The 14014-nt window shown below is 59.4% G+C and overlaps 2 protein-coding genes across 5 annotated transcripts in view; both read left to right on the forward strand.

The window, feature by feature from the left end:
• MTMR11 (myotubularin related protein 11) overlaps positions 1–1400 on the forward strand; it is a 6291-nt gene extending 4891 nt beyond the window's left edge. The window contains exon 12 of the mRNA XM_055697224.1: positions 1338–1400. Within this exon, the coding sequence (XP_055553199.1) occupies positions 1338–1400 (63 nt within the window). The remainder of the gene's footprint in view (positions 1–1337) is intronic.
• Positions 1401–4290: 2890 nt separating this feature from the next.
• Positions 4291–7167, forward strand: LOC102051378 (nuclear receptor subfamily 2 group F member 5-like). 4 transcript variants are annotated; one of them, XM_055697260.1, is made up of 4 exons: positions 4291–4868; positions 5532–6065; positions 6123–6441; positions 6529–7167. In XM_055697260.1, the coding sequence occupies exons 1-2, from the start codon at positions 4358–4360 to the stop codon at positions 5804–5806; spliced, it is 786 nt and encodes a 261-aa protein (XP_055553235.1). In that variant the 5' UTR covers positions 4291–4357; the 3' UTR covers positions 5807–6065; positions 6123–6441; positions 6529–7167. The 4 variants fall into 4 exon arrangements, with proteins under 4 accessions (XP_055553235.1, XP_055553237.1, XP_055553233.1 ...); XM_055697262.1 differs by having other exon boundaries at positions 6123–6412; positions 6500–7167; XM_055697258.1 differs by having other exon boundaries at positions 5532–6051; positions 6138–7167.
• Positions 7168–14014: the final 6847 nt, after the last annotated feature.

The raw sequence follows: 14014 nt of genomic DNA on the forward strand, positions 1-14014 counted from the left end.
AGAAAGAAGGAAGGGATGATAGAAAAAGAGAGATGGTGCAAGAGGGAGAGGGGGGAAAGAGAGATGGGAAAGGGAGAGGGGATGGAGGAGAGGGGATGAAGGAGAGGGGATGGAGGAGAGGGGATGGAGGAGAGGGGACGGAAGAAGGAGAGGGGACGGAGGACGAAGGAAGGAGAGGGGATGAGAGAAGGAGAGGAGACGGAGGAAGGAGAGGGGACGGAAGAAGGAGGGGGGGACGGAGACGAAGGAAGGAGAGGGGATGAGAGAAGGAGAGGAGACGGAGAGAAGGAGAGGAGACGGAGGAAGGAGAGGGGACGGAGACGGAGGAAGGAGAGGGGATGGGAGAAGGAGAGGGGACGGAGACGGAGGAAGGAGAGGGGATGGAGAGGGGATGGGAGAAGAAAAAGGTGGAGAAGGAGAGAAGGTGAAGGAGAGGGGATGGAAGAGAGGGTCAGAAAGAGGAAGAGGGGATGGAGCAAGGGGGGCAAAAGAAAGAGGGCTGGAAAAGAGGGAGAGGGATGGAGGAGAGGGTAGAAAAGGAGAGAAGGTGGAAAAGAAGAGAGGGGGCAAAAGGAGGGGATGGAAAGCAGGAGAGAAGGTGAAAAGAGGAAGGGAAGATGGAAAAGGTGAGAGAGGGTGCAAAGAAGAGAATGTGGAAAAAGAGAGAGGGGATGGAGGAGGAGAGAGGGGGGAAAGGACAGAGAGGGGAAGACAAGCAAGAGGTGGAAAAGGATGAGAAGATGGAATAGAGGAGGAGGGGCTGCAAAAGAGGGAGAAGGGATGCAAAAAAGGCGATAGGGTGGAAAAAGGAGAGAGACGGGAAAAGAGGGAGAGGGGCTGCCAGAGGGAGCGAGGGTGGAAGAGGGAGAGGGGACACGAGAAGGGACAGAGGCTGGATAAGGCGGGGAGGGGTGCAAAAGAGGGAGCGGGCACTAAAAAGAGAAGGGCGAGAGCGAAGGCAAAAAGCAAAGGGGGGCGGGGGGGGGGGGGATGCAGAAAAAAAGCAACAAATAAGAGAAGGAAAGGGGGGGAAAGAGGAGGAAAAAGTGCAGGAGCGAAACAGAGCAAGGGGGAGGAGGGGAGGGAGGAAGGGAGCGAGCCCAGGCGGGGAGACAAAAGGGAAAGAGAAAGGTGAGAGAGCAAAAAAGAAGAAAGCAAAGAGGAAAAGGGAAAGGGAAGGGAGAGAAGGGAAAGGGGCGCCTGAAGAAAGAGAAAGTAAAAGGAAGAAAGTGAAAGCGGGAATTCTGTCATGGTATAAACTGCTCTTTGCAATTGAACATTGTCCTTCGGGCTCGGTTTCAGCACCGGGGCCGATTCCCTTTCCCTCCCCGTTACAGGGAGCCCAGGGAGGGATCCCGGGGGATCCCAGGGCAGTAACACCCGTATTCCTCAAAAAATGAACAATTTGGCGTTTGGTGAGGAGTGTCCGGTAAATCTGAAGTTAATGACTCCGAACACTCGGCGCGACCGCGATTATAACCACATCTCCGGCTGCCAGCGATGCGCCGTGTGCCAGTCCCTCTGCCTCCAGCCATCCTCACGTTTTGGGTTGATTTTTTTTTTTTTTTTTCCCCCAAAAAAAAAGCAGCTTTAAACTAGATTTTTTTGGTTTTAAACCCCGAAATTGTGCATTGGAGCATCGGCTTCATTGCCGTGCCGAAACCTTGGAGCTGAATCTCTGCCGTGCAGCATCCTCCCGGCTTGAATAAGGACCTGGGGGGTCCTTATTTATATTCAAGGCCCTTAATTATTAATTTAGTATTTATATAAATAATTATAGCAAGGACCCAGGCTGGGCTCAGTGGCTCAAATGGGATTTATCTCACAGCCGCTCCAGTCGGTGCCGATGGATGGGTCCTTCGGTGGCAGCGATGCTCCCAGCCGTTGGAAAGTCACCTGTTTTAGCATGAAAAAAATTTGCAAAAAATCCAAAGTTGCCTTTTCTAGCATTAAAAAAAAATGACAAAAATTTGGATAAAGTGGAAAATCGCGGTGGGAGGCGGCGAAGGGATCCCCCAGCATCCCAGCACGGTCGCGGCATTGCAGCCGGGCTTGCACAGATAAATGTGAATTTATTAATTAGGTGTGACCAGGGTTGGGGGCAAAATTAGCTCCAGCCAGACCCTCAATTTCCCCTTTTCTTCCCCCAAAAAGGCTGGTGGGATGGGGGAGGAGGGTACGGATTTTTGCAGGGGTGCTGGGCACAGCCAGACCCCCTTGTAGCAAAGCTCCTCCGGCTCGTGCAGCCGGAGCTGGGGATTAAATCCCTGGGGAAAAAAAAAATAAATTCAGGCAAATTCCCTGCCCTGGAGAAAGTGTGGCTGGCGGGGGTCACCTGGGGTCATGGTTGGGCTTTGGGGGGTTTTGGCGTTTGGGATTTTTTTTCTTTTTTAGCTTTGTTTGAATTGAGAATTGCCACAAGCTGCTGCTGCTTGGGTAACGCCGGGATCTGGCATGATGGGCATGGCCACGGTGGATCCCCCGGCACGGCGTTATCCCCCAGGCAGGGTCCCCAATTCTCTCCCCCCTCTGCACCCCCTCTTGGCTCTGATTTTTGGGGGGCTCCCAGCTCTCCTGGGGTGTCTGTGAAACCACTGTGGGATGCAGCACCTCCAGGCATGGGGAAACACTGCGGATGCCCGTGGAAATGGTTAAACCTTCCCGGGGATTTAATTTTCTGGGTCCGGCTGCTCCATGCCTCAGTTTCCCCGGGCGGTCAGGGCATCACTGGCCGTGCTGGGGCAGGGACGCTCTGGCTTGGGTTGGGGTCCCCCAAACCTGCTGGCTCGTGCTCCCTGTGATGCCCCTTATCCCAGAGCTCCCAGCTGGGAACCAGCACCAAAACCAGCACCGAAGCCTTTGGCTGAGCTGCTTTGGGCCCAATCCGGCCCCCGAGGCTGGGGGGGCTGCGTTAAACCTTCGCTTTGGGAAAATCCTCCGGGATGAAACACAGGGAATGTGAGACCTGACCCCACGCCGAGGTTTGGGGGTATCAGCTTGTCCAGCTGCTGGATTCAGCCCCACCAGCGGGCGGGGGGGGGTGGGGGGAGGGGATGAAGCCCTCCCTCTGCAGCTACTTGCCTGGGTTTTGGGGCTAAAAACGCTAATTTCTGGCCAGGACACGCCCAATGGCTCGAGGCAGTTGTTTTGCCAAAAAAAAGGGGGGGAAATAGAGTTGGGGGTTTGGGGGTGATGCCAAAGGAGTTCAGGAGATACAAGGGGGGGCCGGGGGGATGCAAAGGGGGTTCAGGAGGGATGCAAAAGGGGGAGGCATGGGATGCAAAGGGGGGGGCAAGCGGATGCAAAAAGGGGGTTTGGGGGGGATGCAAAGGGGTTTAGGGGGATGCAAAGGGGTTTAGGGGGATGCAAAGGGGGTTTGGGGGGATGCAAAAGCAGGGTCAGGGGGATGCAAAGAGGGGACTGGGGATGCAAAGGGGCTTGAGGTGATGCAAAGGAGGTTCAGGGTACTGCAAAGGGGATTTGGGGGTTCTTGGTGCAAAGGGGGGTGCATGGGCAGCGAGGAGGGGGCCACATCCATCAGAGGCCGGTGGGGCAATGCTGAGCTGAGGGAGCATTTGGGGGGCGCGGGGGCCATAGGCTGCACCCCGAGGGCTGGGTGAGAGCAGGGGGAGGCCCCCGGTACCCCCATCCTGGGGGACCCCCTGTTCCCACGGCCCCCGATCCCGACCGCTGGCTGACACTTGGGACTGTCACGCCGCATTAGGCTAAGCCTGGCTCAGAGCCTGCCCCCGCCACGGGGGGGTGGCGATGCCAGGGGGGGCGAGCGGGGGGCACTGGCGAGGAGGAGGAGGAGGAGGAGGCTGGACCCCCACCAGCCGCATGGCATCACCAGGAAAACAAAACAAAACAAACCCAATTTGTTTTTTTTTTAAGCCCAAAGTGCAAAAAAACTCCAGGGGTGGGAGCTATTGCCCCACCCCCAGCATCACCCTAGGGACCCTCCTCAGCACCATCCCTGCGCCAGAAGGGGGGTGACCCCAAACGCCAGCAGGGGGTCCCCAAATCCAGCGTGCCGGTGGGAGCTGGTGGGCAGGCGAGCCCCCGTGCCTCGTGCTGGGGGCCACTGGGGGGGGGGGGGGGGGTTGTCCCCATCCAGGTTGTGCACCCCCCTCTAACGCAGGTGGGGGTACCCCCAGGCCTTTTGCCCTCCATCCCCTGGGGACCCTCTAGCGCCCACCCTGCACCCCTGGGGGCACCCCAGCCCGGTGTGTTTGATCCGTGGGGAACTGGGGAGGGGACACACACACACAGAGGGGTGCCAGTGCTTGGGGGGGGTGGGGGGGGCGCTCGGGGTGCTGACCTCCTGCTCCCCTCCGCAGCCGTGCAGCGAGGCCGCATGGCTCACGCCCCGAGCAGCCCCGGCCAGTACCCCATGGTCCCCGGCGACCCCTACGGTGGCCACGGCTACTTAAGCGGCTTCATCTCATTGCTGCTCCGCGCCGAACCGTACCCCCCGGCTCGCTACGGCACCCAGTGCTTGCAGCCCAGCGGCGTGGTGGGCATCGAGAGCATCTGCGAACTGGCCGCGCGGCTCCTCTTCAGTGCCATCGAGTGGGCCAAGGGCATCCCCTTCTTCCCGGACTTGCAGCTCTCGGATCAAGTGGCCTTGCTGCGGCTGGGCTGGAGCGAGCTGTTCGTGCTGAACGCGGCGCAGTCGGCGTTGCCGTTGCACGCCGCCCCGTTGCTGGCCGCCGCCGGGCTGCACGCCGCCCCCATGGCCGCAGAGCACGTGGTGGCCTTCATGGACCACATCCGCCTCTTCCAGGAGCAGGTGGAGAAGCTGAAGGCGCTGCACGTCGACGCCGCCGAGTACGCCTGCCTCAAGGCCGTGGCCCTCTTCTCCCCCGGTGAGGGGGCGGGGCTTCGGGAGGGGGAGGAGCTTATGTGGGTGGGGCTTCAGGGGGTGGGGTCCCACGTGGTGGGGGTCTGATGGAGCAGGTGTCAATGGGTGTGCAGAGAGTGAATGGGCTGGGGGTGGGTGTGGCTAAATGGGGTGTGGCCAGATGAGGTGGGGCTTAAGGGGGTGGGGCTCCAAGGGGAGCAGGTGTCAAATGGGTGTGCAGGGAGTGAATGGGCTGGGGGTGGTGGGTGTGGCTAAATGAGGTGGGGCTCAAGGGGGTGGGGTCCTAAGGGGAGTGGGTGTCAATGAACATACAGGGAGTGAATGGGCTGGGGGTGGGTGTGGCTAAATGGGGCGTGGCTAGATGATGTGGGCCTTATGGGGGTGGGGTCTCAAGGGGCGTGTGTGTCAATGGGCGTGCAGGGAGTGAATGGGATGGGGGTGGGTGTGGCTAAATGGGGCGTGGCCAGATGAGGTGGGTTTAAGGGGTGGGGCTCCAAGGGGTGGGGGTTAATGGGATGAGGTCCTAAGGGGAGTGGGTGTCAATGGGCGTGCAGGGAGTGAATGGGTGGGGCGTGGCTGGGCGTGGCTGAATGAGGTGGGGCTTCATGGGGTGGGGTTGCAATGGGACGGGCGTGCGGTGCTGTGCCTCAGTTTCCCCTCCCCGCAGACGCAGTGGGGCTGTCGGACCCGGGGCAGGTGGCCGGCCTGCAGGAGAAGTCGCAGTGCGCGCTGGAGGAGCACGTGCGGCGGCAGCACCCCAGCCAGCCCAGCCGCTTCGGGCGCCTGCTGCTGCGCCTGCCCGCCCTGCGCAGCGTCTCCGCCCCCGGCATCCAGCAGCTCTTCTTCAGCCGCCTGGTGGGCAAGACCCCCATCGAGACCCTCATCCGCGACATGCTGCTCGCCGGTGCCACCCTCAACTGGCCCTACGGCCCCATGCAGTGACGCCCCCTCCCGGGGTGGGGGCCCGGCGATGGGACCCCAAAAATGGGGACATCAAGGTTGGGACTGCAAAGATGGACACATCAAGGTTGGGACCCCAAAGATGGGGACATCAAGGTTGGGACCCTAAAGATGGGGACATCAAGGTTGGGACCCCAAAGGTGGGGACATCAAGGTTGGGACCCCAAAGGTGGGGACATCAAGGTTGGGACCCTAAAGATGGGGACATCAAGGTTGGGACCCTAAAGGTGGGGACATCAAAGTTGGGACTCCAAAGATGGGGACATCAAGATTGGGACTCCAAAGATGGGGCATCAAGGTTGGGACTCCAAAGATGGGGACATCAAGGTTGGGACTCCAAAGGTGGGGACATCAAGGTTGGGACCCTAAAGATGGGGACATCAAGGTTGGGACCCCAAAGGTGGGGACATCAAGGTTGGGACCCTAAAGATGGGGACATCAAGGTTGGGACTCCAAAGATGGGGACATCAAGGTTGGGACTCCAAAGGTGGGGACATCAAGGTTGGGACCCTAAAGATGGGGACATCAAGGTTGGGACCCCAAAGGTGGGGACATCAAAGTTGGGACCCCAGAGATGGGGACATCAAGGTTGGGACTCCAAAGATGGGGACATCAGGGTTGGGACCCCAAAGATGGGGACAGCATAGTTGGGACCCTGAAGATGGGGACATCGAGGTTGAGACCCCAAAGGTGGAGACATCAAGGTTGGGACCACAAAGGTGGGGACATCAAAGATGGGGGACACCAAAGTTGGGACACCAAAGGTGGGGACATCGGTGTCAGGACACCAAGGTTGGGATCCCCGTGATGGGACCCGAAAAATAGGGACATAAAGGATGATGATCCCAAAGATGGGCACCCCCAAGGACTGGACCCCAACAATGGGGACACCAAGGTTGGGGACACCAAGGTTGGGACCTTAAGGACGGGATCCCGACAATGGGACCCCAAAGACAGGGACATGAAGGATGGGGATCCCAGAGCTTGGACCCCAACAATGAGACCCCCAAAGATGGGGACACCAACGATGGGACCCCCCAAAGGAGAGGACCCCAAGGTTGGAGACCCCAGGGGTGAGGGATCCCAAAGATGGGGACCCCAAGGACGGGATCCCAATGAAGGGACCCCATGGCTGGAGACCCCCATGGTTGGGGACCCCAAGGATGGGGACCTGGGGACAGGGGTGCTGCGGGGGCAGGGGGCGGACTTGGTTTTCCCCATTCTAAGGAAGAAAAGCAGATTTTTTTTGGGGGGGGCAGCTGGTGCCTCCCCCCGTGGGGCACAGGGACTGGGGGGGGCTATTTATATAAAGAAAATAAAATAAAAGCTATATTATAACCTCACTTCCTCCCGTGGGCAAGGAAAATTTATATTATTATTTTTTTTTTTTCTCATTAGCTGTGTGCTCCTTCCCTGCGGCCGGGTTTCTTTTTTATTTCTTTTTTATTTCTTTTTTATTTTATTTATCTGGTTAAAAAATAGAATTGCACCAAATCCACACCTTTTATTTTGTTAATCTAAAAAATAGAATTGCACCAAATCCACACCTTTTATTTTGTTAATCTAAAAAATAGAATTGCACCAAATCCACACCTTTTATTTTTTTAATCCTTTTTGGCTGGAATTGGGGTTGGAAGGAAAAGCCCTGTCGGTGCTGTCCCCACCCAGTACGGCCACAGGGTGGTCCCAGGCTCATCCCAGTTAAGTCCCATCCACCCCCAGTGTGGTCCATGAGATGGTCCCAGTGTCATCCCTGTGTGCCCCCAGTATGGGCCCTTCCCGCTCCCAGTATGGTCCCACCAGTACAAGCCCCCAGTGAGGTCCCAGTGCAGCCCCAGTTGGATCCCAGTATGGCCCCCAGGTTTATCCCAGTGTGCAGCCCCAGTCTCATCCCTGTGTGCCCTCCCAGTCTGATCCCAGTATGCTCCCCAGTGTTATCCCAGTATGGTCTCACTCTCATTCCAGTATGTGTCCTCAGGCTGATCTTCATATGGTCCTAGTGGCATCCCAGTATCCCCCCCCAGTCTATCCCAGTACAGTCCCAGTCTCACCCCAGTATGTGTCCTCAGGCTGATCTTCATATGGTCCTAGTGGCATCCCAGTATCCCCCCCCAGTACAGTCCCAGCCTCATCCCAGTATGTGTCCCTAGACTGATCTCCATATGGTTCTAGTGGCATCCTAGGATTCCCCCCCAGTCTGATCCCAGTATGGTCCCAGTTTCATCCCAGTATTCCCCCGCGTCTAATCCCAGTCTGGTCCCAGTCTGATCCCAGTATGGCCCCCTGCAGCTCCCAGCCGGGGGGTGGGGGGGAGTGTTTTATTGCAGATTTTTAACAGCCCATTAGAGAAAAGTCAGAAATGGCCTTTTCAGCGCAGCGGCCCCGGCCCGGCTCCATTTCACCCCCCTATAAATAACCTCCGCCGGGAATATTTTAAATAAACACCGAGCGGGACATGGGCTCTTAATTCAAGGACGAGCTGGAATGGAAAAGGCCACGGGGAAAAGTTATTGTCCTGGGGGGGGGCGGGGAGCACTGGGACCCCGCGGGGGGTCGAACCCCCCCAGATGGCTGCGCAAGTCTTATAAAGATCCCGGTGATATCGAGAACACGATAATCCAGCAGCGATTCCCGGTGCAAGCGATGGGCAGAGCTGTCAATCACCGTCAATCAGAGCCCAGGAGCTAAACTGGGCAGGGGGGGAGGATTAAAAATAATAACAATTTTTTTTTTTTTTTTTTAAAAAAAGGCATTTTTACATCTCCGAGCGCTGCCGGAGCAGCTGGGGGGTGGGAGGGGGGGGCTGGTGCAGCCCGGCTGTTTTATTTTATTCCTTTTTTTCTATAATAACAGGGAATCCAGGGAAAATACAGAAATCCTGCCTCGTATTCCCATCTTCACTCCCTTTTCCCCATCGAGCTGTAGCTAAAAGCTCTGACCCCCCCCCACCCCCACCCCCACCACCCCCCTGTGTCAGCCCAGGGAAACTTCTGTGTCCCTTCAGCCCCCGATTGTCACCTTTGGGGGTGACACGGCGGTATAAAATTAAAATGATAAAATTAAAATGTGAAGCGCTTAAAAAGCCTTGATTTGGTGTCGAGGGGCAAATAAATGAGGGGGGAAAGCAGCACCGACACCCCGCCCCCCCCCCCCCCCAGGAGCTCCCGGGTTGTCCCCGTGGTGCCACCACCCCACAGCAGGTTGTCCACAAGCTGTCCCCAGGACAGGTGATGACCTGCAGCGGGGACGGGTTTTATCGTTTTATCCTTCTTTTTCCCCCAGTTTGGGGGTTGCTTATGGCTGGGTCTGGCCAAGACGGCGCTGGGGGGGCGACGAGGACTGGCCCTGCTGTGGCTGTCCCTGTGCATCCATCCTGTCCCATCCCTGGTGCATCTGATGCTGCTTCTGGTGCCTCCAGCCCCATCCCTGGTGAGTCCAACACCATCCCTGGTGATCCAACCCCATCTCTGGTGCCTCCAACCCCATCCTTGGTCCATCCAACCCATCCCTGGTGCCTCCAGCCTGATCCTTGGTGATCCAGCCCCATCCCTGGTGAGTCCAACACCATCCCTGGTGCCTCCAACACATCCCTGGTGCCTCCAGCCCCATCCTTGGTCCATCCAACCCATCCCTGGTGCCTCCAACCCATCCCTGGTGCCTCCAGCCCGATCCCTGGTGATCCAGCCCCATCCTTGGTGCCTCCAGCCCCATCCCTGGTCCATCTAATGCTGCCTCTGGTGCCTCCAGCCCCATCCCTGGTGCAGCTGTTGCTGTCCCCATCCCTCCCGCATCCCTGCACCTGACATCGACGTGCGCCCTCCAGCCCCGTTCCCACCACCCTGACGGCCCTCGCACAAACACCAGCACCCCCCCACCCCCCACTGCATGCCCCCCTCCCAGCACAGCCAGAGCCGCTTCTAATTTTAGCAACCTGGAGGCGATCCAGCAGCGACGGGGCGGGCGGAGGCAGATAAATGTCTCGATCGATCGATTAAGTAGCTGTTTGGCTGCCATGAGCTCAGCGCCCGGCAGTTGGGCACACAAGGGCCAAACTGGGATGTGCTGGGATGATGTGGGGGGGACCGTTTCCCCCCCACCTCAACGCTCGCTCCTCCCACGGAAGGGTGAGGAGAGCCCAAAAAGATGGGGAAGGGGAGGGAGTGCGCAGGATGTGGCCCCACGACAGCAGCTCAGCACCCACTGGGGTGCTGGCCCTGATTTGCACCACGTGTGTGTGCCTGGATGTGCACGCGTGTGCGCACATACGTGCATGGCCACAGCTCTGTGTGCATGCATGTGTGCTCATGAATGGGCATGTATGTGCATGCATATGGGTGGGTGTATGCACGTGAGTACATGCGTGTGTATGCGAGCACATGTGTGTGCACGCACACGTGTGTGCGGGGTGTGAATCGAGGGCAGTAGGTAGATGCTATGGGAAGATGCTGCCCAGACGCCGCAAGCTGGCGGCGGCTCAGAGCAGAGACCACCCCCCAGGAGGGTCTGGCTGTGACCGTGACCCCTTCCTGGCCTGGGGGGGCCAGCCGTGGGCCCCGGGCAAAGCTGCTCTGGGGGGCTACGGGCATCCCCTGGTCTCCATCTCCTCGAGATCCCAAATGATGCTCAGAAGCTGCAGAGTCAGGGCTTTTTTGGGGACCTGAGGTTGGTGACAGCCACAGCAGCTCCCAGAGCTGTCGCTGCTAACGCTGATGGCGGGGGGGGGGGAGCCCCCCAGGGACTTTGGGGGCTGCAGCAGTGATGGGGGCTCAAGCAGGGCCTGGGGCCGCAGCATCCCCCCAGTTCAGGTTCAGAGTGCCGTAACCTCTGCCAGCACAGCAGTATCCCCCCTGGCACTGGGGGAAACCGAGGCACAGCTGGGGAGGGGGCACCCGTATGTGTCCCCCCACCACCCAGCTCCGCTCCCCTGGTGCTAAACCCTGCGGAGAGCTCGTCAAGGTCGCCTCGGTGCCGGCAGCTGATTTACAACCCTGACATTAAGGCACCAGACAAAATCTGGCAACCCGGCGCTGGGGTGGCTTATATACGGCGGGAGGATTTATCGGGCAGCGCGGGCGGTCCGAGCATCGCCTGGGGTACCCGCACCGCCTGCCCCCCTCCCTCTGCCTGTCCCCTGCCCCGCTCCGGACTCGGCAGGGGGTCGGGGGCCAGATCCAAGCCCTGGGGAAGGGTCTGTCCCCTCCGGGCTCTGCGGGAACCACCTTGCCAGAGACCGGGTCCCGCAGGGCTCCGTCGGCTGCTCCGTGGCCACAACACAGGGCTGCCCCCGGCCCCGGCCCTATCCTCATCCGCGACGCCTCCCCATTCCGATCCCCATCCTTACCCTTACCTCCATCTCATCTCTACCTTCATCCCTGTTCTCACCCCGATCCCAGCGCCATCTCCACCCCCATCCCACCTCCGCCTTCACCCCTGTCCACATCCCCATTTTCAACTCCATCCCGTCACTGTCCCTGCCCCTGTCCCCGTCTCCGTCCTCATCCCAATCCCATCCCCACTCCCAAACCTCTTCCCATTCCTATCCCCATCCCTTTCCCAAACTCATCCTCACCCCATCCTCCTCCTCCCCCTCCCATCCCTAATCCTCACCTTTATCCTTAGCACTTCCCCATTCCCATCCCATCCCCATCCATTTTCCTGTCCTCATCCCAAACCCATTCCCATTCCCATCCCTTTTTGGTCCTCATCCTCATCCCAGACCCACTCCAATCCCTTTTCCTGTCCCTATCCCAATCCCATCCCCATCCCCATCCCCATTCCCATCCTCACCACGTTACTGGGGGGGGGCACTGGGAGCCAACCTGTCCCCAGACCCCAGCCGTGGCAAGCGGGGCTGTACGGCTCCAGCACAGCAGGGCCAGGTCACCCCCAGCCCCTCGGGCCACGGGTGGGGACCCCGGCCCACCGCCCCCAGCCCACCATCCCCCGCCCACCACCCTGGCCCAGCGAGGGAAGGCGAAGGCTCCAAACCAACCACGCGGGGCTCCGCAATGAGCTCTGACGCTGGCGGGGGATCTGGCGGGTGCGATTGCCGGCGGGAGGAGACCGATCTCCATAAAATACAAAAACTTTTGGGAAACAAATCCAGTGGCCAAGAGAATGCTACTGGTTCGATGGCAAAGTGCGGCGAGGGGGCAGCGGCCTCGGGGAAGTCTCGGCTGAGGGAGATGCCGGCACCAGGAGAACAGCCCGTGTGCCAGCGAGGCCTGGGACAGGCCAGAGCAATGACCCAACCCTGGTATTAAACAGTCGAGAATCCACCTGGACACAACCCCACTGCCAAGCGAGGCGGAGATGCCCCCCCCAGCTGGGGTGAATAACCCCCCCGGCACCTCCTGCCGCGGGGTCTCTCCCCCCACAGACCCCGCCGGGCTCTGGGGCCATTTCTAACGAGCTTAATTCCCTGTTGAGTCAACACCACGGTCCAGCACCCCCGGCCCCAAAGCGCCCCGGCCCCCCTGCCTCAGTTTCCCCACCAGCACTGCCAAGAAGACCAGTACGGCGGGAGGGGGGCAGAAAGTGGGGTGGGAGTGAAAACAAGAGGTCCCACAGCACCCATGTCCCCCCCCTCATCAGCCAGGCACTTCGTTAGGCTCGGTGGCCCCTCAGGACCCCGCTCCCGGCGCAGGACGGCATGTCCCCCGGCACTGGTACGACGCCGGTGGTAATCCATCTTCTGGAAAAGCACAGCGCTAACGCCGGCAGCCGGCCCTTCCCGTAAGCGCTCGTTAATTAATGCCAAATCACCGCGCGATTACAGGACGTGGAAATCAAATGACTTCATTGTGATTAAGGTTTATTGCTGCCGGGGAGTGACAGGACGAAGAATCATTTGCCGCTTATTGGAAAGGGCCATGGGGAGCATTCGCCGGTGCCGTGCCGGCGTGCCAGAGCCACACACGCCGGCACCGAGGGACCCGCCAGGCATCTGTCCCCTCCAGCCTGAGGCCACTGTCCCCCAGCCGGGGAGGTGGGACACTGCGGGGGACATCGGTGCCGTGGATGGGACGGTGACATTGGCTGTGCCTGAATCATCCCCATGGGAGAAGGCGGTTTCTGTCCCCAGGGGACGTGGGGACATCAAGTGTCCTCACCACCATGAAGTGCCCAAGTTTCATGGCTGAGGTGGGGACTCAGGCACCCCCAGTCCCCTCCGCAGCACCGAGGGTAGTGGGTTTTAGTGGCAATCACCAAAAATCACTCCCTGGGACCTGGTGCTAGCAGGGTGGGATGCACCGGACAGCGAGCAAGGTGGGTTTTGCCCCAGCAATGGGTGACACGGGACGTGGGTGGCGGAGGGGTCCCCCTTCCCCAGCATAGCGACGGGAAACCCTCAGCCCCATCCCCTCTCATTAAATCCCTTTTCCTCCCGCTTTGATCTCCCTCCCGCGCCCACAGCCGGGGTCAGCACAGGCGGCGGCAACAACGGCACCCACGGCCGGCACCGGTCTCAAATTGGTGGCCCCCTCACAACCCTCTCAGCTCAACGAATCTTGCCTGAAAAGCCAGGACCTGGGCAGGTTCGGGGAGGAAAAAGGATACTGGGCTTTACAGTAACGCGCACTATAGAGCCAGTGTTCAGGCAGTGACCCCCCAGGTCAGAGGTGAAGGGTTTCCCAGGAGTGTCTTTGAAGAGAGCCATCTTTGATGAGAAAAGAGCCTCTATACAGATGTCTCATAATTACCATGAGAATGTGGAGCACATGGCGGCCGCGCCAGCCCCAAAGGGAGCTTTAATGGAACGTCATTAAAACGCCCCGTTTGTTCGTTCGGGAGGTTTCTCTTCCCCCCCCCCACTTCGCCCCATTTTAACCTCTTTCAGGCTCAACCCCCCCCACCCTGCCAGCACCGACGTGCCTCGACGCATCGATGCCAGGCATCCCAGCATCTGCCTGAGGCTGGGTACCCCAGTGCCGCACCAGGATGCTTGGGATTTGGGGCTGAGGAGGCCAATTCCTCCAGCCTTGGGGAGATTTTGTGCAGGATGGGGAGGGACGCGCCCGGTCAGGACACAACCAGCATCTTCACCCCCTGCAGGAGCCATCCGAGTGCCTCCCAAAAGAGAGTTTGTTTTGAATCAAATCTCTCTAACCCAGCTTGGGGTGGCGCAGAGGGGCAGCCTTCCCTGCGGTGAGGCCGAAGGCTTCCCCTCTCCCTCACCGTGGGCACTGC

Source organism: Falco cherrug, chromosome 19, assembly GCF_023634085.1.
Source record: "Falco cherrug isolate bFalChe1 chromosome 19, bFalChe1.pri, whole genome shotgun sequence".
Classification (NCBI taxonomy): domain Eukaryota; kingdom Metazoa; phylum Chordata; class Aves; order Falconiformes; family Falconidae; genus Falco; species Falco cherrug.